Here is a 23,942-nt window from a genome sequence, read left to right on the forward strand (position 1 = left end):
CCGCGAGATGACAAATTCTTACGGTATATCGTGAACGGTAAAATATCACCCATTCCTACCACACACACACACACACACACACACACACACACACACACACACACACACGCACGCACCACACACACACACACACACACACACACACACACACACACACACACACACTCTGACTGTAAGCAGTGTGACTAATAGCATACAAACGCTCTTTGTGTTGCTTCACGTTCACCTGATTCATGTCTGGCTCCCACGGGAGGGAAGGAGGCCCCCGAGTGTCTAAAACATTCACATGCGTTGGATGTTCGTGCAGGTGAATCGATGTTTCCAGTCGATAACAAACTCCTGCACGGGGACTCGGGAGCAGGGGCGTGTTTTTTACGCAGATCTGGGTGAAAAACACGGCCGGCCCGTAGTGGCCGTTGATCCCTCTCTCTCTCTCTCTCTCTCCCTGATGCTGCATGTTTCTCCCACAAGAGGAGGTTTCTGCAGACGTGTGTTTGCTAGCTGACATCGTTAGGCGTCTGTGCTCGTTACGAACCGTCGCAGGCTGAAACAAAGGCAGACACAAAGGGGAGGGCGTGAAGAATTTCAAGTGCAACTTTTTCTTCCCCCAGATCCGATGCTGCAACATGCTGAAAGAGAGATACGCATCTGCAGATAGTCACGCCGCGGCGTTCATCTGCATCCCCAGATAACGTATGTTTAACTGTAACACAGATCGCAGATATGCAGTCGCACCGACGCATGGAGCATACAAATGAACGACTGATTCATTTCTCCCACCTCTCCAGCCTTTCTCCTAAATCATATTGCATCTAATTTGATTTGCAGCTTAACAACAGCAGGCCGTTTTTTTACGGGCCGCCGTCTGCCCGCCTGCGTTTGGGAGGTCACGTCTGGACCCTCGATTAAACCCAATCAGGTCTCTGATTTTATAATAAGAACTACAGGAAATTAGTGTTTCTGCTGAAATACTTTAATTAATTAAAAAAATATTTAATCTAAATTCATGTTCAGCACTTTGATAAGCTGTGTTGTTTTTAAAGTATAAATAAAGAATAGATGAGTTGGAGGGGAGTTAAATTCTCACAAATACAGCTATTTTGGTGAAATGAAATAAAAAATATTAATTAGTTCTTACACCCTTTATATCTTATCTTTCATTGTCTTCTCAGTGTGTTTAAATTCACATCTAAATCAAGCTATTGGCAACAATCCAGCCAAGGATTAAAGTGGAGTTTCAGAGAAATCGGAGTAAACATGCGCGAGAAGACGATGGATTATTGAGTGAGGTGCGTTCCAGTCTGCGACGCTAGGTGGCGCCACACGCACTTGTTCCGGTACAATTAGTAAACAAGAGCGAAGGAGACCAACAACGTGTGAAAAAATGGACCCTAACGATGCAGCAGCTCTGTAAATTTCGTACATACTAAGCTTGATCATGTTGCAGATAAGATGTGATGCGGGGCTGTTGTTATTCCCACTTCCGCTGTGTCGTCACTTCCTGAAGGAGGAGTCCTGTAGCTCGGCTAAGCGTGGGTCGGTATACATTAGGGATGGGCGGTATGGACTAAAATATTTATCACTATAATTTCTGGCATTTATCCCGATAACGGTAAAAATGACGATTAAAAAAAATACCAATTCAACTCCACCTTTGTAACTATAAATCTATCACCACATTCAGTCTTTGGAGCCCCCAAATCACTGCTCTAAAAGAATAGTAAATGCTACTAAACTACACCAATTACATTGAATTAATAAAAAACAATTAAATTACTACACCTGTACTGCAAAACTGTAATGACTCAGATCCGCCATGTTTGTTACACAAAAACCTCATTAACGGGAATTTATCTTTCTTTCTTTCTTTCTTTCTTTCTTTCTTTCTTTCTTCCTTCTTTCTTTCTTTCTTTCTTTCTTTCTTTCTTTCTTTCTTTCTTTCTTTCTTTCTTTCACGTACGTTGTGCATTGATTTAACGCAGAACCATAAATCAGCTTTACACAAAAACATCATCAACAGGAATTTATCATTTTTACCGCGAGATGACAAATTCTTACCGTGGGGAATTTTTTGACAGTAGGCTATATCGTGAACGGTAAAATATCGCCCATTCCTAGTATACATGCAGGAATAACTCGGATTAGGTCACATTATCTGGCTCTTTTAAGATCGATTTCAAGAGCTTCAGTTCGGCCCGACTAAGGTGTATACGGAGCTTTTAAACATTGGAAATCGGTCGGATTAAGGCAACTGAGTACTGAGTCGTCCAGTATCGTGTAGTAATCACAGAGGGGTGTAAGAACCTGCAACTTTTGATGTTAAATTATCATTTATGCTGGAAATGCATTAACTTATTTTTATAAAACGCTGCATAATGTCAATCAAACTGATTGAAATGTCATTACATTTCAGAATAAGTCCAGCTTTTACACAAATGCAGATCACAGGTGGAACTCATCCATTTATACATTTAAGCGTAATTTAAATGTGCATGTGACGTCTTAAAAATGTTCTGTTGCCACTTGAGCTCATCTGTAATTTAGTTCTCCTCAGATAAATGTACAGAAGGTCAATTGAGCTTATGATTGTATGATAAACTATTAATTAGAATAAAATTCCTCCTCATTTCCTCCCTACTTACTTATTAAGCCTCTTAATGTGATTTCATGGCAGGTCATACAGTCTGCAGCGATGGTACACTCCCACATTGTTGTGTAAATGCGACAACAAATAGTTTATTTTGGTTACTGCAGCTCTTTTGGAACAAGGGGCTGTTTTTCTTTTTCTTTTCCTTTTTTTTTTTTTAGAAAACAGCTTAACAGCCTGATTAGGTTATTCTTACACTGGATAATTTGGCGTTCCACATTTTAATCACTGCTTATCCTCGTCAAATGGGATCCACTGCAGCCCCCGCACCAGAGTCTCCACCTCGGCCTCGCTGCAGCCGTCCAACGGCACGGCGTCGCCCCTCATTGGGATGCAGGATGCAGAGAGGAGCCCAGATCTATTCACAATTGCTCCTACACGAGCGGAGACCTCCTCCCCTTTCAGAGGAGGCCGAGAGCCCAAGATTAAAAGTCACTGTGTTCATCACCCTGCTAAAGCGCTCCCATTAGCATACATTACATTATCTCCACCCCACATGAATCCCTAACTTTTGGATAGGAAGGGGGTCTCCATAAGCACTTGTCATTACGTGCCAGAATGAACGTCTTCCTGTAACGTCTTCACATTCAGGATCTGCAGCTATCGGCTGCAAATGGACTCCGGTTGTAACCGTCCACTCGGCGGTGGCTCTTGATTAGGGCTGGACGATATATCGAGATTTTAATATATATCGATATATTTTCAAACGCGATATGGTACGAGACAATATCGTTTATATCAATAAAAAAAAAAAAATATGATTTTGATATACCGTATTTTCTGGACTATAAGCCGCACCCGCATATAAGCCGCACCCGTTCTATTTTTAAAAAAATAATTAAAAAAGATATACAAGCTGCATCCGCTCTATTTAAAAAAAAAAGGTATGCAAGCCGCAGATATTTATGTTGTTAGATTAGATATTTACTACATGTACAGAAGGATTTTGAACTGTAAATGATGTACATGTTTGTACCTAAATAGATCCTAGTGTCTTTTAACACGGCAGCAACTTTGCTGATTAAAACGGGACAAAACCAAGAGAAAATAACCAGTATTTATTCATCTATTTATCTGTTTGAAATCTGCTTCTACCTACTTCTATCGCTAAAGAAGAAGTAGCGTATTCTTCTTTGCATTTATTTTGTCTTAGTTTTGATTCTAATTCCGGTTAGAGCGCCCCGAGCGGTGGAAGAAAAATCCACAGAATAGCCGCACCTTTGTATAAGCTGCACGGTTCAAAACCTATGAAAAAAGTAGCGGCTTATAGTCCAGTAAATACGGTAGCTTATTTTGACTTGAATGTTTTATTTGAGATTTGCACAAATGTGTTGTTATTTGCACAACTGTCAACCTCAGTGGAAAAGTCTGCCTGTTACTGTCTACATTGTATTAATTGCACAGTGTATTTTAATTTAATTGTTATGCAGGAAAGGGATATTTGTTTTATTTTATTCAAGAAGCATTTTTATTCTATATGCAGGCAGTTTATTCTTATTTCATTTGTTTTATACATTTTGATATTGTGCAGACCTCTGTTAACAAAGGAACCTGTGTGACATTTGGCACGAGGTATTGTATTAAAACTGACTGTTTTTTTAAGGGTTTGCCTCAGAAAAAAATGAAGCTAACAGAGATGCTATGCTATAATGCTTTGGGGGAAACCCCAATTATGTCACAGAAAAAATATCGATATATATCGAGTATCGCCATTCAGCTAGAAAATATCGAGATATGACTTTTGGTCCATATCGCCCAGCCCTACTCTTGATCCAGATCTGCTATTTGTGAAGAATTAATTCAGATTTGAGGTTAGGAGTGAGGTCCTGCTCACCATTTCTGTTGGCAGAGAGGGAAAACCAAAGCCAACCGCTGATAAAAACGTCCCTCAGCCATTTACAGAGCAGCAGAAAGTGCACACTTGTCAGGTTGCAGGTTTAAAGCATTTCGCCAGTGTTTCTGAGCCGAGCGCTTGTTGCTCCCAGCTGTTTTGGGAGGAGAGCCCGGTTCAGCATTTCTGCGTTTCATGCTGCCCCTCACTTCCTTTTTTCTTTTTTTTTCTTTTTTATTGCACATGAAAAAGCGTGTGTGTGATTTTTGTCAGGTCAAACTCTGGCGTGTCAGCCCTGACTCTGTGTGACTGTTTGGGTATGTGACGTTTCCGTGATGGGGTCACGCTGTGGTGCCTTCACTTGCTTTTTTTTCCTCTCTCGCTCTTTCAAAAGTGCGCTATCCGTAAGAACAGGGGGAACAGGGGAACACACATCTTTTTTTCTGATCCTAGCCTGTGTGAATCAATAAAGTTGGAGAGCTCTGACTTCTCTTAGCATTTCTGCACTTATTTTGTTGCAATATGCAACAAAATAATCTCACCAACTATTGATTTTAATGCATGAAATTGTAGGTTTGGTTTCATTTGCAGAAGGAAATGAGTCGACTCTCATCCTCATTTCTGCTTTTTAATAGTCTTTGTTTGTCATAATGAAAAAAATCCTCTCTGGAGGCAAATTCTTTATTTTTCTTTCGTTGACATTTCTCAGATTATGGGATGCATTAAAGTGATTGTTCTGCAATCAGTGACGATACACTGATTTACAGCGAGAGTCGGCTGTCACATGCACGGCTGTCAACTCCCACATCTGACTTTTTTTTAAACTGGTCCGCGAACACATCCCCACGTCCATGTATCTTTCAAAAGCGGCTTCACAACAAAACAATAAGGTTATTTTGGGAATGATGACGAATTCAGCATAATGGATTAGCTCTGGCACATTCTGCGTATCTCTGCAGGCAGATTTCTTTTTACATCATATTAAAATCACTTGAAATTAATGGATGCTGAATATTTTGCAGTGACACAAAGCATCCAGGGTTTGGCAATTACAGCAATTACTCCTACACAGATGTTAAAATACCTACATCCAGGACATTATTTGTGTTGCTGTAAATTCCTGTTTAGCACAGTTTCAGGCAATATTTACACTTCAGATATAAATACAGAAATGTTTTTTGTTTTTTATCACGTACTAGAGGTGTTACTGTATTTTCAACCCCCGAGTATTCAACGCCACTTATTGGGCTTAATTATTTAGCTAGAAATTGCATGATATACTAAAAACAAACAGGTTTTGAGACTACGAAGTAGAGAAATCCTGTTGATGGGATTTTAGCAACTTGGACCAGCTTGTGCTCCTTGAACCGTGAGGTTTTATGCTTTCAGACTAGGGATGGGCGGTATGGACTAAAGAATTATCACGATAATTTCTGGCATTTTATCCCGATAACGATAAAAATGACGATAAAAAAAATACCAATTCAACTCCACCTTTGTAACTATAAATCTATCACCATCTTTCTTTCTTTCTTTCTTTCTTTCTTTCTTTTCTTTCTTTCTTTCTTTCTTTCTTTCTTTCTTTCTTTCTTTCTTTCTTTCTTTCTTTCTTTCTTTCTTTCTTTCTTTCTTTCTTTCTTTCTTTCTTTCTTTCAGGCTCATTTCCTTCCTTTCTTCCTTCTTTTTCCCCTTCCTTCCTTCTTTCCTCCTTTCTTCCTTCCTTCCTTCCTTCCTTCCTTCCTTCCTTTCTTTTTCCCTTCCTTCCTTCTTTCCTCCTTCCTTCCTTCCTTCCTTCCTTTCTTCCTTCTTTTTCCCTTCCTTCCTTCCTTACTTCCTTCATTCCTTCCTCCTTCCTTCTTTCCTTCCTTCATTCCTTCTTGTTTCCCTTCCTTCCTTCCTTCCTTCCTTCCTTCCTTCCTTCCTTCCTTCCTTCCTTCCTTCCTTCCTTCCTTCCTTCCTTCCTTCCTTCCTTCCTTCCTTCCCTCCCTCCTTTTCCCTTCCTTCCCTCCTTCCTTCCTTCCTTCCTTCCTTTTCCCTCATTCCTTCTTTCCTCCTCCCTCCCTCCCTCCCTCCCTCCCTCCCTTCCTTCCTTCCTTCCTTCCTTCCTTCCTTCCTTCCTTCCTTCCTTCCTTCCTTCCTTCCTTCCTTCCTTCCTTCCTTCCTTCCTTCCTTCCTTCCCTCCCTCCCTCCTTTCCCTTCCTTCCCTCCCTTCCTTCCTTCCTCTTCCTTCCTTCCTTCCTTCCTTCCTTCCTTCCTTCCTTCCTTCCTTACTTCCCTCCTTCCTTCCTTCCTTCCTTCCTTCCTTTTCCTTCATTCCTTCTTTCCTCCTCCCTCCCTCCCTCCCTCCCTCCCTCCCTCCCTCCCTCCCTTCCTTCCTTCCTTCCTTCCTTCCTTCCTTCCTTCCTTTTCCTTCATTCCTTCTTTCCTCCTCCTCCCTCCCTCCCTCCCTCCCTCCCTTCCCTTCCTTCTTCCTTCCTTCCTTCCTTCCTTCCTTCCTTCCTTCCTTCCTTCCTTCCTTCCTTCCTTCCTTCCTTCCTTCCTTCCTTCCTTCCTCCTTCCTTCCTTCCTTCCTTCTTTTTTCCCTTCCTTCCTTCTTTCTTTCCTTCCTTCCTTCCTTCCTTCCTTCCTTCCTTCCTTCATTCCTTCCCTCCTTCCTTCCTTCCTTCTTTTTTCCTTCCTTCCTTCCTTCCTTCCTTCCCTTCCTTCCTTCCTTCCTTCCTTCCTTCCTTCCTTCCTTCCTTCCTTCCTTCCTTCCTTCCTTCCTTCCTCCCTTCCTTCCTTCCTTCACGTTGTGCGTGGATTTAACACAGAAACCATAAATCATCTTTACACAAAAACATCGTCAACAGGAATTTATCATTTTTACCGCGAGATGACAATTTTCTTATTGTGAGGAATTTTTTTGACGGTTTATCGTGAACTGTAAAATATCGCCCGTTCCTATTTCAGACTGGCTGCAGGACGGCTCGCTGGCGTCCAGCTGCAGCAGCAGAGTCCTCACTCACACCTCATTCTGCCCACTGTTACAGGTTTAATGCTCTCTGTAACGGCCTCTGTAGGGGGATTTATGGCCTGCACCGTTTTGGAGATGCAGCCGGATGTGTGACCGTTTTTTGTCGAGGATGAAGTTGGAGCCCGGCTCACGGATTCCCCCGTCTCCGGACGCAGCTCACCGGCCCTCGCTGGACGAGTTTCAGGGTGCAGCAACAGGTTGGGTTTTTAAATCCAACATCAGGTCTCCCCCACTTTTAAGCCTTCGCACGCACCGTCCAACTACTCCGCAGTGTGACTTATGCTTGTTTGTATTGCAGAGATCATCATTAGTACTTTTTATTTACTCTTAAGGCTGCTTAAGGTCAAGGTCATTCATGCATTATTTAAAGTTATCGACTCTCAAGCTGCAGAAGAAGTGAGAATAAAAGTCGGGCAGATGACCTTACCTACTTGCACATTTTGCTTCGCTTTCACACATTTCAGACTCCATATATAAATATATTTATAGACTCTTCAGATATTTCATACATGTACAGGTTGCACCAAGGACTTTCCTGCACATCTATGTCTTTATTTACCATGTTGTTTTTATATATTCCTTTTGTTTTATTCTACATATATCCTCATGTCTATAATCAAACACCAAATCAAATGTCTAAGATTTAATAAAATGCTTTATCTGGCAACACAACAGATTCTGATCCTGAGATGTTGAGCGCAACAAGCGTTAAGAATTATTAAATAAACAGAGTATCAGAGTAAGATGCTATTATGTTAGTAAAAGTTCCTGTTAAGACAAATGTTTGTGTTAAAACAGGAGTTAAGCTTTTAGAAAGAACATTTGAAGAAACATTGTAAAGACTCCTGCACTGACACTGCATTGAGGGTAAAAAATATGCAGATGGTAATGAATGAGAACGGGGGGGCCTTTAAAGTGGGAAACACTCGTTTTATTTGGACTTCAGTAGTGAATAAAAAGCTGATAATTCAACTCACTTTCTCTCCTCTCTGTCTGCAGAGAGGCCACTTGTTGAATCCACACTAAACAGAATTGTGACTCTAATTTTGGAGCATGCGAGTACAAAACACAAGACTGTGTTTGTTCCTGTGTCATTAGTTGCACTTGTGATAATCAAATCTAAAGCACTACTTTTCATAAGAGACCAGGTTTTGCTAAAAAGGCTCAGAAAGAAGAAACGACAGTGATGTTAAAAAGGAATCCTTAAAGAACATTGTGTAGCAGCAGAGGTGGGTAGTAACAAGTTAAAGTTACTCCGTTACATTTACTTGAGTAAGTTTTGGGAAATTTGTACTTTTAGGAGTAGTTTTGAATCACTATACTTTTTACTTTTACTTGAGTAGATTTGTGAAGATGAAACTGTTCCTCTTACTCCGCTACATTAGGCTACGTTGAACTGTTACTTTTCTTTTATCCGCGTACGCGTCAATCTCATGACATCACTGGGTGATTCTTTGGGAAAAATGTTTTGTTTTTGAATGTTTTTGTCACATATACACAGACTCAAACACACACAGAGTTTCTATGAGTTCATGGGCTTGTTCTAGTTCTGCCTGGTTAAAAAAGAAAAGTACAAAGGCTGGAAATTTTGTGCTACTTGTGCTTAATTTATTTTTTTATTCTGTTATTATTTTATTATTTATTAAAGTACTTGAATTTACTTTAAGATTATTTTAATTTAAGCTATTTTTTTATTTTTTATTCATTTTAATTTATTTAATTATTTTATTGATTTAATTTGCCTGAAGGTGATTATTTTGTACTTTTGTCTGTTTGAATGGTTGTGTTAAAAAAATAAATCAGACGTTACTCAACAGTTACTCAGTACTTGAGTAGTTTTTTCACCAAGTATTTTTTTACTTTTACTCAAGTAATTATTTGGATGACTACTTTTTACTTCTACTTGAGTCATATTATTCTGAAGTAACAGTACTTTTACTTGAGTACAATTTTTGGCTCCTCTACCACCTCTGGTAGCAGCAGATGTGATGCTACAGCAGAGCTGGCTGAGACGCTGGTGCAACACGTGGTGCAGAGCTGCGTGCATGCGCGTGCATGCGCGTGCATGCGCGTGCATGCGCGTGCATGCGCGTGCATGCGCGTGCATGCGCGTGCATGCGCGTGCATGCGTGCGTGTGCAGAGCCGTGCTCTCCCGGCCTCCATCGTTCAGGCCTCGCCCCGGCCTCCCCTATGACTGACACGCCGACTCCCTCGCAGACAGATAAACACTCGCGCTGACAAACACGATAAGGCTCTGCCCACAAAACACCGACGCAGCCTGATTGATGGACGTCTCCATGGAGACCAGTCACCGGGACTGACACTGGCACGGCGGAGCGTCGTTAAATCAGGGAGGTGAGGGTGATGATGGAAGAGGAGGATGGAGTCACCAGTCCTCCGTCCTGCTCTCCGTTTGTTTCTGGACGCCCACCTCACCTCCTCTGACTGCCGGTGTCTCCACCCTTCTTTCTCTGCGGGTCCTTCCCTCTCCTCTCTCCCCCCCCTCTCTCCGTCTTTCCCTCTCTCCCACGCTGTGCGAAATGGAAGCTCTCGCAGAGACCTGGGGTTGCCATGGTAACCTGCCATAGTAACCGCTCGCCATCTTAAAGCGTCGTCTCCTGCACGTCAGCAGGAGCTCGGGGTGTCCACGGCCCTGCGCTGGAACTCCCAGAGTGGGGCATCGACTCTCCGCCCCCTCCTAGATCCAAGGAAGACGTCCTTGGATCTGATCGGCGTCTGGCCTCGCAGCAGCGTGCAAAGACGACGTCTCAACGTCGAGACTAAGTAGTCAGGCAAAGTTCCCCTGCAGCCCCACAGGTAGGAGAGCCGGCCCACACGGGCCGGTTCGGAGGTTTGGAGCAACAAAAGGACTTTCTCCGGGTTTACTGCACACAGCCAAACAAAAGCTGCCGCCAGAGAAATGTGCAAAAGCAGCAAAATATGTAAATAAAATAGTACAACTGAGCATACCTGTCAAGTTTTGGATGTAATAATAAGGGAAATTTTCCTCCACCTGCTGTCCCAGCAGCCCAACCGAGGTCCAGTATCTTACATTTTAAGACAGATTTAAGAGAAATCTAAAATAACTACCTGTCAAACACTTACAAACTACAATTATGTGCTCATAGCCTGATAGGCCGACCTTTGTAGACACTGAAACGCTGTGGACAATCCTGTGTACAGTATGTAATTACTACCATAGAGCCTAAATGAAAACACAAAAGTGGATTAAAGCACATGTATTTGTTTTAAATATTTTCAGTTAATATATGCATTGATTGTCTTCAGGTGAAACCTTTCAATTTTATTTTTATTTGTCATTTTCACTTATGTGGCATTCACTGACTGATGACAGACACATGTTTTCTGTATTTCCTCTTTAGGAAAGTACATTTTCTATCCCATTTTTAGAGATATTTACACAAAGTATTCGCTTTTTGGGCAGAAATATCTTCTCTCTCGTTACGTCCATCCATCTCTCGGATTTGTCGCCACTAACCTCGCCACCCAGACTACAGTAGGTGGCAGTTCTTGCAAGGCTAGTGGCAATTCAGTTTGGGAAAATATTAATACGGGAGGATGGCAGGAAAGAAGGGTGAAATACAGTAGCTTCCTGGCCAAAACGGGAGACTTGACAGGTGTGCAACTGAGGCCCCGTTTACACGGAGCAAAAACGGTGGCGTTTTCATGCGTTTTGGCCGTTCGTTTACACGAAAACAAAGCTCAAAGTCACCAAAAACGATCATTTCTGAAAACTCCGGCCAAAGTGGAGATTTGCAAAAACTCCGTCTTCACGTTTGCTTGTAAACGGAGGGAAACAGAGATTTAGGCTTCAGAACGTCACATTATGCGACAGAAACGTCACCAGCATCATTTGTGCGACCTGTGTTTACAATTTGTTTGGCCACCGTCAATATTTTCTTGTATTTTACCAGTTTTATATTCTAAAGTCACACTTAAAAGTAACTCCACTTCTCTGTCACTCCAAACCAAAGACTCTCGTTCCGTCTTGGAAGTAACTGGCAGTCCAGGCTGATTTATGGTTCCGCGTTACACCAACGCAGAGCCTACGGCGTAGGGTACGCGGAGACGCGCACCGTACGTACAGTAGGCTACGCCGTCGATTTAATGTGGAACCATATTATTCAGGCTCAGGGGCGTCAATTGGGTATGAAGGTACGGCAGCCGCCACCCCTTTGCTTCAAGGGTTAAATGTAAATGTTTGTTTTTTTTAAATACATTTATGGAATTACTCTGTGTCTCTTTGTATTGATTATTCTATTACTTAATACATATAGAATAACTACAAATGCAAATCAGAACAACATGATTGATTTCACTAGTTATTATAGCTACACTGCAAAAACTGAAAATCTTAACAAGAATATTTGTCTAATTTCTAGTTAAAATGTCTAATTTTTAGTCAAAAAAAAAATCTCATTACATTTAAGACAAGACTCAAAAACAACCATTTTCACCTGTTTCAAGTAGATTTTCACTTAAAATAAGTAGAAAAATCCGCCAATGGAACAAGATTGTTTTGCTTTTAATGAGAAGATAAATCTTGTTTCATTGGCAGATTTTTTTTCTACTTATTTCAAGTGAAAACTTACTTGAAACAGGTGAAAATGGTCAAATAACAAGTTATTTTTTTGGTAATGACTCTTGTTTTAAGTGTAATGAGATTTTTTGACTAAAAATTAGACATTTTAACTAGAAATAAGACAAATATTCCTGGTAAGATTTTGAGTTTTTGCAGTGAGCGAGACTGCGTTTGAAAAAGTTCCAATTTTCTTGACCACACAGATAAGCTACATAGCTAGGGTTGCCACCCGTCCCGTAAAATACGGAATTGTCCTTTATTTGAGAAAAAAATGTTGCGTCCCGTATTGAACTAATACGGGACGCGATTTGTACCGTATTTTCATTAACTTTTACACCATATTCCAGTTGAATTATTGAAATAAATTAACCTTTACACCAAATTTTAGTTGAATTATTGAAATAAGTAACTTTTACACCATATTCTAGTTTAATTATTGAAATAAATGTACTTTTACACCATATTCTGGTTGAATTATTGAAATAAATTAACCTTTTACACCATATTCTAGTTTAATTATTGAAATAAATTAACTTTTACACCATATTCTAGTTGAATTATTGAAATAAATTAACCTTTACACCATATTCTAGTTGAATTATTGAAATAAATGTACTTTTACACCATATTCTGGTTGAATTATTGAAATAAATTAACCTTTTACACCATATTCTAGTTTAATTATTGAAATAAATTAACTTTTACACCATATTCTAGTTGAATTATTGAAATAAATTAACCTTTACACCAAATTCTAGTTGAATTATTGAAATAAGTAACTTTTACACCATATTCTAGTTGAATTATTGAAATAAATTAACCTTTACACCAAATTCTAGTTGAATTATTGAAATAAGTAACTTTTACACCATATTCTAGTTGAATTATTGAAATAAGTAACTTTTACACCATATTCTAGTTGAATTATTGAAATAAGTAACTTTTACACCAAATTCTAGTTGAATTATTGAAATAAATTTACTTTTACACCATATTCTGGTTGAATTATTGAAATAAATTAACCTTTTAAACCATATTCTAGTTTAATTATTGAAATAAATTAACTTTTACACCATATTCTTCACCTGTAGGCTATATTACATCTGGGCTGATGTGGACATACGTAGCATAGGAGGCTATTTCAGTTGCTAGTATGGCTGGCTGTCTGTACAGTCATGCAAGTTCAATGCTATTAAAGCACTTTAAACTTTAAATCAAAGCATTTAGTTTTTTCATATAAAATAAACACATTTTTATTCAGTTTAGAAGTTTAGGGGCTTTTTTTTGGCTCCTGCGCTGCTGACATCAGGGCGTCCCTTATTTCTATTTCTGAAAGGTGGCAACCCTAGACATAGCAGACTTCTGTGATGAATATTTGCTGGACGTGTTGATTGATACTCTAGTTAAGTTCTGTGACTCGTAACCTTGCCATACCTTAGCTTCCACTGAATTGACGCCACTGCTCAGACTTCACAAAAACGTGGCCTGAGTCAACTCTGCATGTATGACGGCGTCAGTGGGGGCCAGAACAGCAAACCCAGGTTCTCCTGGTGATGACTGTGGCTTTACGGCTACCGGCATGCCCAAACCCACCCCCTCTGGAGCCACCATGGCCGTGACATCAGCACCACCGCCCCCACCGCTGCCCCTGAAAATACAACAACCTCCAACCAGATACAAAAAGAACATTTGATTACGTGTCGCCTTGTGCGACAGAGCAGCCCACGCTCCTCTCCAGCATCTCACTGTGATCTCCGAGAGCGCCGTGGAAACCAAACCTGCCTGTGTCAGGCTGAATCACGCTGGAGGTAGAGGGGGGGGGGGGGGGGGGGTGTTAAGCATCCAGAGGTGGACAGAGTACTCGACCCCGGTACTTGAGTACAAATACTACTGGTCAAAATTTACTCCGTTACAAGTAAAAGTAGCTCAGTCAAAATATTACTCGAGTAAGAGTAGAAAAGTACTTAAGTATCCAAAAGTAAATGCTTTTAAATTTACTTTAAGTAAAAGTAAGAGTAAGAGTACATTTCTTATTTTCCACATCAGTAAATTACTATATTTTTTCTAAATTAATTTAAGGATCTTTTAACTATTGTTTCTGAGAATTAACTCTTTGAAACCAGCTGCACTGATGTGCTGCTTTTAGAACCACAATGTTATATAAAACCTGCAGAAACACCAAAAACAAATCAAATGAATGGGATCATAAGAGGACAGCAGATGATGCAGAGTTTATTAACAATCATGAACTGAAACCAAATGAACCTGCACCATCCAACTAAGTCTGGATCCCCCTCAAAGACCACTGCTTTACAAAAAACTACATCTCTGCTTTCAGTAACTCAATGTTGAAGTCACTTAACTTTACAGGAAGGACATGTACCAGTACTATATAGCAATATAGAGCATAACAAACTGTCTCCCCATGTCCGTCTAAAAATAGGATTTTAGGGAAGAAGAAAAAAGAGCAGACCTGAAAGTAACGAGTACTTTTCAGCCTTCCTAGAAATGTATTCGAGTAAAAGTAAAAATATTTGTCTTGGAAATGTATTCAAGTAAGAGTAATAAGTACCAAAGAAATCTAATACTCAAGTAAAGTACAAATCCTCTGGATATGTACTTAAGTACAGTACTCAAGTAAATTTACTCCGTTACTGTCCACCACTGTAAGCATCACACTTTGGTCATCGGGGGCTATAATTTTACGTTCGCTGCTCTCATTCACCGTCCACATCATCAATATTCATGATCATCGTCGGCGGCGTCAGCGTGCCACTATTGTGCCTCCAGCCGGCGCAGGCAGCCAGTGAGGCAGACGGAGCCGGGAACACGCCTCGGCCCGGCTCTGCACTGCCGTATCCCGCTCTTACGCCATCACTGACCCGAAACAAACTCCCCCAAGATGCCGTGCCTGCCTGGGCGGCTCCGAGCCGGCGGCGGCGGCTGACCAGGGCGGTCACTGGAGCCTGATCGGCTTCATTACCCGTGTTTACTAATCCCACCACAGGAATGTGATCGTGCTTCTCTTCCTCCGACTCCCCGGCTGACGGACATCCCCGAACCCTCAGACCCTCTATAACAGGGGTCGGCAACCCAAAATGTTGAAAGAGCTTTATTGGACCAAAAACACAAAAAACAAATATGTCTGGAGCCGCAAAAAATGAAAAGTCTTGTATAAGCCTTAGAATGAAGGCAACACATGCTGCATGTTTCTACAGTATATTAGTTAGAACTGGGGGAACTGGGGGAAGATTTTTTTCATTATGCACTTGGAGAAAAAAGTTGAAATGTCGAGAAAAAAGTCGAAATTTCGAGGAAAAAAAGTCGAAATGTCGAGATTAATGTTGAGGTACAATTTCGAGAAAAAAGTCAAAATGTCGATAAAAAAGTCGAAATGTCGAGAAAATAGTAGAAATTTTGTGAAAAAAGTCGAAATGTCAAGAAAAGAAGTCGAAATGTCGGGGAAATAGTCAAAATTTCATGAAAAAAGTTGAAATGTCGAGAAAAAAGTCGAAATTTCGAGGAAAAAAAGTCGAAATGTCGAGATTAATGTTGAGGTACAATTTCGAGAAAAAAGTCAAAATGTCGATAAAAAAGTCGAAATGTCGAGAAAATAGTAGAAATTTTGTGAAAAAAGTCGAAATGTCGGAGAAATAGTCAAAATTTCATGAAAAAAGTTGAAATGTCAAGAAAAAAGTCGAAATGTTGAGATTAAAAAGGAAAGGAAAAGGGAAGAAAAAAAGAGAAAAAAAGAAGAAAAAAGAAAAAAAAGAAGAAGAAAAGAAAAGAAAAAAAGAAGAAAGAGAAAAAAAGAGAAAAAGAGAAAGAAAAGTTAAAAAAAGAAGAAAAAAAAGAAGAAAAAAGGAAAAAATAGGTCAAACATTTTTGAAAAAGCTCCAGGAGCCACTAGGGCGGCGCTAAAGAGCCGCATGCGGCTCTAGAGCCGCGGGTTGCCGACCCCTGATCTATAACATCTCTGCTGGCAGAGGAGGCCTCTCCCCGCTCAACCCGGGCTCAACTCCCCCATTAGGAGGCGGGGAGGAGAGAGAGGCCGCTTCAGGTCAAGATGAGAAGATATTCCTCAGGGGAAATCTCACCAATTCTAATTATGTCAATTCAACGGATTATAGCATCCATTTTTTTTCATTAACCACCGCGAGTCTCCCGACCGTCGCTGAATAATTGATGTCCGGACGCTCGTCATGATCCCGGAAGGCCGACACCCGGGCTTGAGGAGGGGGCTCTGTCCAGCTAATCATGGCTAATTAGACCCAACCCTGCAATCATGGGCAGCTCAGACCCGCTGCAGATGGGTCAGCACTCATGTACCCGGTTGCTGCTATTAAAACTGCTCTACGTCGCTCACAAAACACAGAATCTCAGATTTGCACGCCCAGGTTTGGGCAGAGCGTAAGTAGGCCTGTGTTGAAAAAATCGATTTCCCAATTCTAAATCGATTCTCATATTAATTCCTAAAAATCGATTCATATGTCTAAAGATCGATTTTTTTTCTTTTTTTTTCTTTTTTTTTTCTTTTATTTATTTATGTATTTTTTTTTTTTTTTCATCATTACATTACAACTTTTGGTTATTTTTTTGTTTATCCCCAAAAAAGGAATGTTTTGTTGGACAGGAGAATAACTGGTGCCATGTTTTTGCCTTTAAATATGTTTAAAGGTATGAAAACATTAAAGTGTTAGGTTATAATTGCATAAATTGTCTATATTTCATTACTTTATACCCTGTCTTGGGGTTACATTTGCAAAGAATGCTAAAAACCAAATGCTCAAAAATTAAAAACCAAAATAGACCGAAAATGGAACAAATAAAAACGGAATGTGGGAAAAAATAAAACCGATTTCATCCGTCTCTGTTTCCTCCCTGGATGTGTTTGATAATTCTGACCCACATGATGTTTCTGAAAGCAGTTCTATCAGCATTCTGGGAGCTGATTGGTCCTTACAGCATCATTAGCTGCCAATACTTGCGGTTTAATCTCAATATAATACTAGTATTCATATGTTGCATAACTAGACAGTCATATAATTCATGCAACAGCTCAAAAAACAGTTTTAATAACACTAACCCAAATCAATATTGGATCGAATCGAATCGGATCAAAGCGTGATAATCGATTCTGAATCTTAAGAATCGGAATCGAATCGATTCTTGACATTTGAATCGATCCCTAGCCCTACTCATGTACCCGGTTGCTGCTACTAAAACTGCTCTACGTCGCTCACAAACGCAGAATCTCAGATTTGCACGCCCAGGTTTGGGCAGAGCGTAAGCACATGGTGACTGGTGGTGTGTGTGATGTGAACCGTGTGTGTGTGTGTGATGTGAACCATGTGTGTGTGTGTGTGTGTGTGTGTGTGTGTAGGGTGCTGCATTATTAAGGCACAGCGCGAGGAGCCCGTTTTTCCACAACTTCCAGCTCTCGGGGACTCTCCCGTCACCCCCTCAACCTGTGCACGCCAGCGAGTTGTGCAGCCATCAATCACTGACACCCCCACTCTATGAAGAGATCAGCAGCCATCTTGCCCTGATTAGAGCAGTTTAAGTGTCATTTATAATCGCTGTCTCTCCCTCCTGCTGCTTGTACACACAAACGAGAGTGCCGTGGTTGCGTTTGCACACAGTCTCGCACGGATTCGGGGCAACAGTTACTCCCGTTGCATTCTAATGCAGCAGCATAAATGTCCCTCAGAATTAATGCGGCCCCTTGTCCTTTTACATTAGGAAGACGAGAAAAGGCGAGCTGCACTTCCACCGGATTGAAAGCATTGTGTCTTCATGTGAGATGCACAAGGCATTGACATTGGGCAAGCACTAGGGAAGGGGAATCATTTATATGCCGGACTCTCCTCCCGTGACCTTTCTCACCTCGCACGCCCGTTTTCTGAGGCTTTGCAGAGACTTTTCCACATCTGGAAACAGTCTGCAAACGGCTGCAGCAGCCCCAGATCTCAAAGTCACACCCTCCCTCTGGGCCAGGTGTGCCGGTGTAATTTACCATGTTCCCGTTAACCCGCTTGCTTGTTTTCATCAGGCTCATCGGCCATGCATAAGTGCTGCGCCTCGGAAATTAAAGCGCAGTCTGTCCCGATTCCTCAAATGACTGAAATTGCTCAGTCGGCTCCTAATTTCCGAGGCAGGAAAGGCTTCGGCGGGACATGTGTGACTCCGGGTTGGAATTATCTGTTGGCAGTCGAAATGAAGAGGATGACTCCGTGCTATCATTGTCTCCCTCTCTCTCTCTCTCTCTGTCTCTGTCTGACAAAGAAAAGTTCAAGATATCCTTTCTTTGCATTTTTATTCTACTGAGGAATAAAAAAAAAAGAACCCACTCTATTAATTGTTAAATGTGTTGAAATGTTCCATCTTTCATAAAGAGCAAACATGAGAATTGATAAAAAAAACCCACTGCTGTGTGTTTGAAGAAGATGGAGCTGGAAGAGTCCAAGTGCAGAACTGCTTAAGCGGGGGATAAACTGAATAAAACATCCCATTATATTACTGAAGGTTCACATTTCCATGTGAATCGTGACACTGTTTAACTTTAATAACATGCACAAGAGGTCAAGAGATACCATGACTTGGCACCTTCAGAACATGAACGGAGACTTGATGTAAGGAGTGTAAGAGATTAGCTCTTCCTGCAGGTCCCAGCGGATCGGACAGCTTTTCTTTTCTGTCGTCAGACTCCCGAGAAGGAGCTGCTGCTGAAGTGGACATGCAGGCGCTGAAGAGACAGCTGCTTATTCCCTGAGAGGAGCCTCGCTCTCAGAAATGGCTGCCTTTTCAGTCACCTGGCCCAGTTTGAGTTCACGTCAGCTCTGGCATCTCTTTGGTCTGGGGGAGTGCAAAGTTCAACATCAACCAATCCCAGTGACATTTTGGCCCTGGCGTTTGCAGCAGCGAGATGTCTTGATATTTCCAAAGCGGAGGCCCTTCAGCTAAAGAACCTTAAATGTGATACCATGTGACAAGCTCCTCATGAAACCGAGGTCCTGCAGAGACTTGGTGCTGCTGCACGGTTAATGATCATCAGAGGCAGAAAGCCTCACTTCCTCTCAGCCCAAGCACAAAAGCTCTGGATGTGATAACAGGGGACATAAAAAGCCACCATCCTCTTAAACTTTTACATCTCTGGATCTAATGGAAAGGATTGTGAAGTGAGTGCTCGTAAATGGTGTGTGTCGTGGTCATAGACTTGACTGTGTGGAGCTGCTGTGTAGTGTTTAAGTTTACAGTTATTGTAACAAGCTGCACATGTCTGGCTGCATGAATACAAACAGCAGGATGTAAAACGCAAGCTGCAAAAAAAACACACTGCTGAAATGAAATGGAGGAGAGACATCAACATGACAAGAACCACCTTCAGAACAACATTTACAGCTCAACCAGGGGCGTCAATTGGGTATGGCAAGGTACGGCAGCCGCCACACCTTGGCTTCGTTTGTTTTTTTTAACACATTTATGGAATTACTCTGTCTATTTGTATTGATTATTCTATTACTTAATACATATAGAATAACTACAAATGCAAATCAGAACATGATCGATTTCACTAGTTATTATACATGTGCAAAAACTGCAAAATCTTAACAAGAATATTTGTCTTATTTCTAGTTAAAATGTCAAATTTTTAGTCAAAAAACATCTCATTACATTTAAGACAAGACACACCTGTTTCAAGTAGATTTTCACTTAAAATAAGTGGAAAAATCTGCCAGTGGAACAAGATTTTTTTTTCTTGTAATGAGAAGATAAATCTTGTCCCACTGGCAGATTTTTCTACTTATTTCAAGTGAAAATTTACTTGAAACAGGTGAAAATGGTCAAATAACAAGTTATTTTTCTGGTGATGACTCTTGTTTTAAGTGTAATGAGATTTTTTTGACTAAAAATTGGACATTTTAACTAGAAATAAGCCAAATATTCCTTTTTTTTTTTTACTTTTTGCAGTGAGCGAGACTGCATTTGAAAAAGTTCCAATTTTCTTGACCACACAGATCAGCTCCATAGCAGACTTCTGTGATGAGTATTTGCTGGACGTGTTGATTGATACTCTAGTTAAGTTCTGTGACTCGTAAACCTTGCCATACCTTAGCTTCCACTGAATTGACGCCACTGAGCTCAACCAATCCCAACTTTGCTTCAATCTTTGCCTCTGTGGATCCTGCCCCAGTGCCCCATTGCAACCTTTCCAGCAGCACATTAATAACTTATTCTCTCCATCACTGACGACCCAGCTGGTCCGACGCACCAGCACCTTTTCCATGGCTGAGACTCTCCACATTAGCATCTAAATCCCCTCATAACCGTGTCATTGTGTTGCAGATAGAGGCGGTAGATCTTCATTCATCAGCGCTAATCTATCTGCTCCTTGTTCTCCGCCGGAGGGAGTGAGGGGGGGTTTAACCCGCCGCGCGTCAAGGCTGATTTATGGTTCCGCGTTACACCAACGTAGAGCCTACGGCGTAGGTTAAGCGGCGACGCGCAACGTACGGTGCGCGTCGCCGCGTACCCTACGCCGTAGGCTCTGCGTCGATTTAACGCAGAACCATAAATCAGGCTTCAGCCGCAAGGTGCCTGCGCATTTTCCTCCAGATCTGGGGTCATCAGCAGGGGCCAGGATGGGGGGGTCAGGGGGGGTTTTGGGGTTTTGCTGGAGCCCTGCGCGCCGGAGGGGCCACCGCTGCTCCGATCAGGCGGGTTTTAACTGCGCGTTTCATCCAAAGCTGCGCGTCCACGCACCGGATCACCGTAGATCAGGCATCAAACCCGCGTCAACAGCGTGCGCGGCGGAGGATGCGCGTCTTATCGCCAAGGTTAGATGAACTTGTGCTGACAACACGCACGGGAGACGCTCTCAGATCAGCCGCGGAGGGAAAGTTGTGGCTGCGCATCATCCATCCATCCATCCATCCATCCATCCATCCATCCATCCATCCATCCATCCATCCATCCATCCATCCATCCATCCATCCATCCATCATCAGATAAAGCTTCATGTTTCCCTCACCAGCAGGCGTGTGTCGGGTGATTCCTCGATGTCCCCCCCCCCCCCAACACACACACACACACACACACACACACACACACACACACACACACACACACACACACACACACACACACACCCACCCCCCCTCCTGAAGGAACCAGCACCACATTACACCAGGACACCAACACATCCCATCAGCACATCCATGCGGATTTCATTTTCCAGGCAGTTTGTTGCGCGCAGATCCGACGCACTTAACTGTCAGCCAGAAGACCGAGCGCGCACACACACACACACACACACACACACACACACACACACACACACACACACACACACACACACACACACACACACACACACACACACACACACACACACACACACACACACACACACACACACACACACACACACACACACACACACACACACACACACACATGCAAAATCTCCGCACATGATGGGAGTCACTCACCTCTCATCTCATGATGCTGCGGTCGTCGGTCAAAGTCCCGGAGCGCGTCCTGCTCAGCACGGAGTTCCCACCTCTCCGCGCATTTCAGCGTATTCCACTGCAGAGCTGCCGCCGCCGACGCTGTCTCCTCTCCTCTCCTCCCGTCTCCCTCTCTCTGTCTCTCCCTCCCTCCCTCTCTCTCCCTCTCTCTCTCTCCCTCTCTCTCTCTCTCTCTCTCTCTTCCAAGTGCAGCGCTGCCACCGCGGGTATAATGAGAATTGTCTCAGAAATCTTCAGGTGGATGCAACCACCTCTTGGCCCTTTGGGGGGGTTTAAATACACAACTTTACTGATTTATTTACATCTTATTGTCAGTAATACAATAACTAATGTTGCAATCTGCAACATGCACGCTATACAGGACACAGAAATCCCTCAGAAAAGGCTTAATTAACCCCAAAACACGCGCATCCGACATTATAGTGTCACAGTTGCGGCTCATTAAGTTACACGAATGTAACATTTGGCCGTGTCTTCTGCTTCGTGCGTGTGGCCATGGCTGTAACGTCTGTGATGATGGTGTGTTTACTGGCTGGAATAAGGAACATTTGCTGTTTGACCGGTTGCCTTGGAAACACATGCGCGCAGGCAGAGCCGAGGAGCCGAGGAGACGAGGAGCCGAGGAGCCGAGGAGACGAGGAGCCGAGGAGCGAGGAGACGAGGAGGCGAGAGGAGAGGAATCGAGGAGCCGAGGAGTCAAGGAGGAGCCGCACCTGCAGCTCCAAGTCCTGAGTCCTGATTCCTGAGTCCTGAGTCCTGAGTCCTGATTCATGATTCATGATTCATGATTCCTGATTCCTGAGTCCTGATTCCTCCTGATTCCTGATTCCTGAGTCCTGATTCCTGATTCCTGAGTCCTGATTCCTGAGTCCTGATTCATGATTCATGATTCATGATTCATGATTCCTGAGTCCTGATTCCTCCTGATTCATGATTCCTGATTCCTGAGTCCTGAGTCCTGAGTCCTGATTCCTGATTCCTGAGTCCTGATTCCTGAGTCCTGATTCCTCCTGATTCCTGATTCCTGAGTCCTGAGTCCTGATTCCTGAGTCCTGATTCCTGAGTCCTGAGTCCTGATTCCTGATTCCTGATTCCTGAGTCCTGAGTCCTGAGTCCTGATTCCTGATTCCTGAGTCCTGATTCCTGAGTCCTGATTCCTGAGTCCTGATTCCTGATTCCTGAGTCCTGATTCCTGAGTCCTGATTCCTGATTCCTGAGTCCTGATTCCTGATTCCTGAGTCCTGATTCCTGATTCCTGAGTCCTGAGTCCTGATTCCTGATTCCTGATTCCTGAGTCCTGAGTCCTGATTCCTGATTCCTGATTCCTGAGTCCTGATTCCTGATTCCTGAGTCCTGATTCCTGAGTCCTGATTCCTGATTCCTGAGTCCCGATTCCTGAGTCCTGAGTCCTGATTCCTGAGTCCTGATTCCTGATTCCTGATTCCTGAGTCCCGATTCCTGAGTCCTGATTCCTGATTCCTGAGTCCCGATTCCTGAGTCCCGATTCCTGAGTCCCGAGTCCCGAGTCCCGATTCCTGAGACCTGATTCCTGAGTCCTGATTCCTGATTCCTGAGTCCTGAGTCCTGATTCCTGATTCCTGATTCCTGATTCCTGAGTCCTGAGTCCTGATTCCTGATTCCTGAGTCCTGAGTCCTGAGTCCTGATTCCTGAGTCCTGAGTCCTGATTCCTGATTCCTGAGTCCTGAGTCCTGAGTCCTGATTCCTGATTCCTGAGTCCTGATTCCTGAGTCCTGATTCCTGAGTCCTGATTCCTGATTCCTGAGTCCTGATTCCTGAGTCCTGATTCCTGATTCCTGAGTCCTGATTCCTGATTCCTGAGTCCTGATTCCTGATTCCTGAGTCCTGAGTCCTGATTCCTGATTCCTGATTCCTGAGTCCTGAGTCCTGATTCCTGATTCCTGATTCCTGAGTCCTGATTCCTGATTCCTGAGTCCTGATTCCTGATTCCTGAGTCCTGATTCCTGAGTCCTGATTCCTGATTCCTGAGTCCTGATTCCTGAGTCCTGATTCCTGATTCCTGATTCCTGAGTCCCGATTCCTGAGTCCTGATTCCTGATTCCTGAGTCCCGATTCCTGAGTCCCGAGTCCTGATTCCTGAGACCTGATTCCTGAGTCCTGATTCCTGATTCCTGAGTCCTGAGTCCTGATTCCTGATTCCTGATTCCTGAGTCCTGAGTCCTGATTCCTGATTCCTGAGTCCTGAGTCCTGAGTCCTGATTTCTGATTTCTGATTCCTGATTCCTGAGTCCTGATTCCTGGGTCCTGAGTCCTGAGTCCTGAGTCCTGATTCCTGAG

At 42.7% G+C, this 23,942-nt stretch overlaps 2 protein-coding genes across 2 annotated transcripts in view; both read right to left on the reverse strand.

Annotated features, from left to right (window-relative positions):
- Positions 1 to 21,717, reverse strand: part of lrrc4ba (leucine rich repeat containing 4Ba) — a 36,722-nt gene extending 15,005 nt beyond the window's left edge. Inside the window, exon 1 of the mRNA XM_061712411.1 lies at positions 21,587 to 21,717. The gene's annotated coding sequence lies outside the window, so the exon portion shown is untranslated. The remainder of the gene's footprint in view (positions 1 to 21,586) is intronic.
- LOC133422425 (uncharacterized) overlaps positions 1 to 23,942 on the reverse strand; it is a gene marked incomplete at both ends in the record, with an annotated part of 91,866 nt that overhangs the window by 60,196 nt on the left and 7,728 nt on the right. The window contains one exon of the mRNA XM_061712412.1: positions 5,996 to 6,057. Within this exon, the coding sequence (XP_061568396.1) occupies positions 5,996 to 6,057 (62 nt within the window). The remainder of the gene's footprint in view (positions 1 to 5,995; positions 6,058 to 23,942) is intronic.

This window comes from Cololabis saira, chromosome 21, assembly GCF_033807715.1.
Source record: "Cololabis saira isolate AMF1-May2022 chromosome 21, fColSai1.1, whole genome shotgun sequence".
Taxonomy (NCBI): Eukaryota; Metazoa; Chordata; class Actinopteri; order Beloniformes; family Belonidae; genus Cololabis; species Cololabis saira.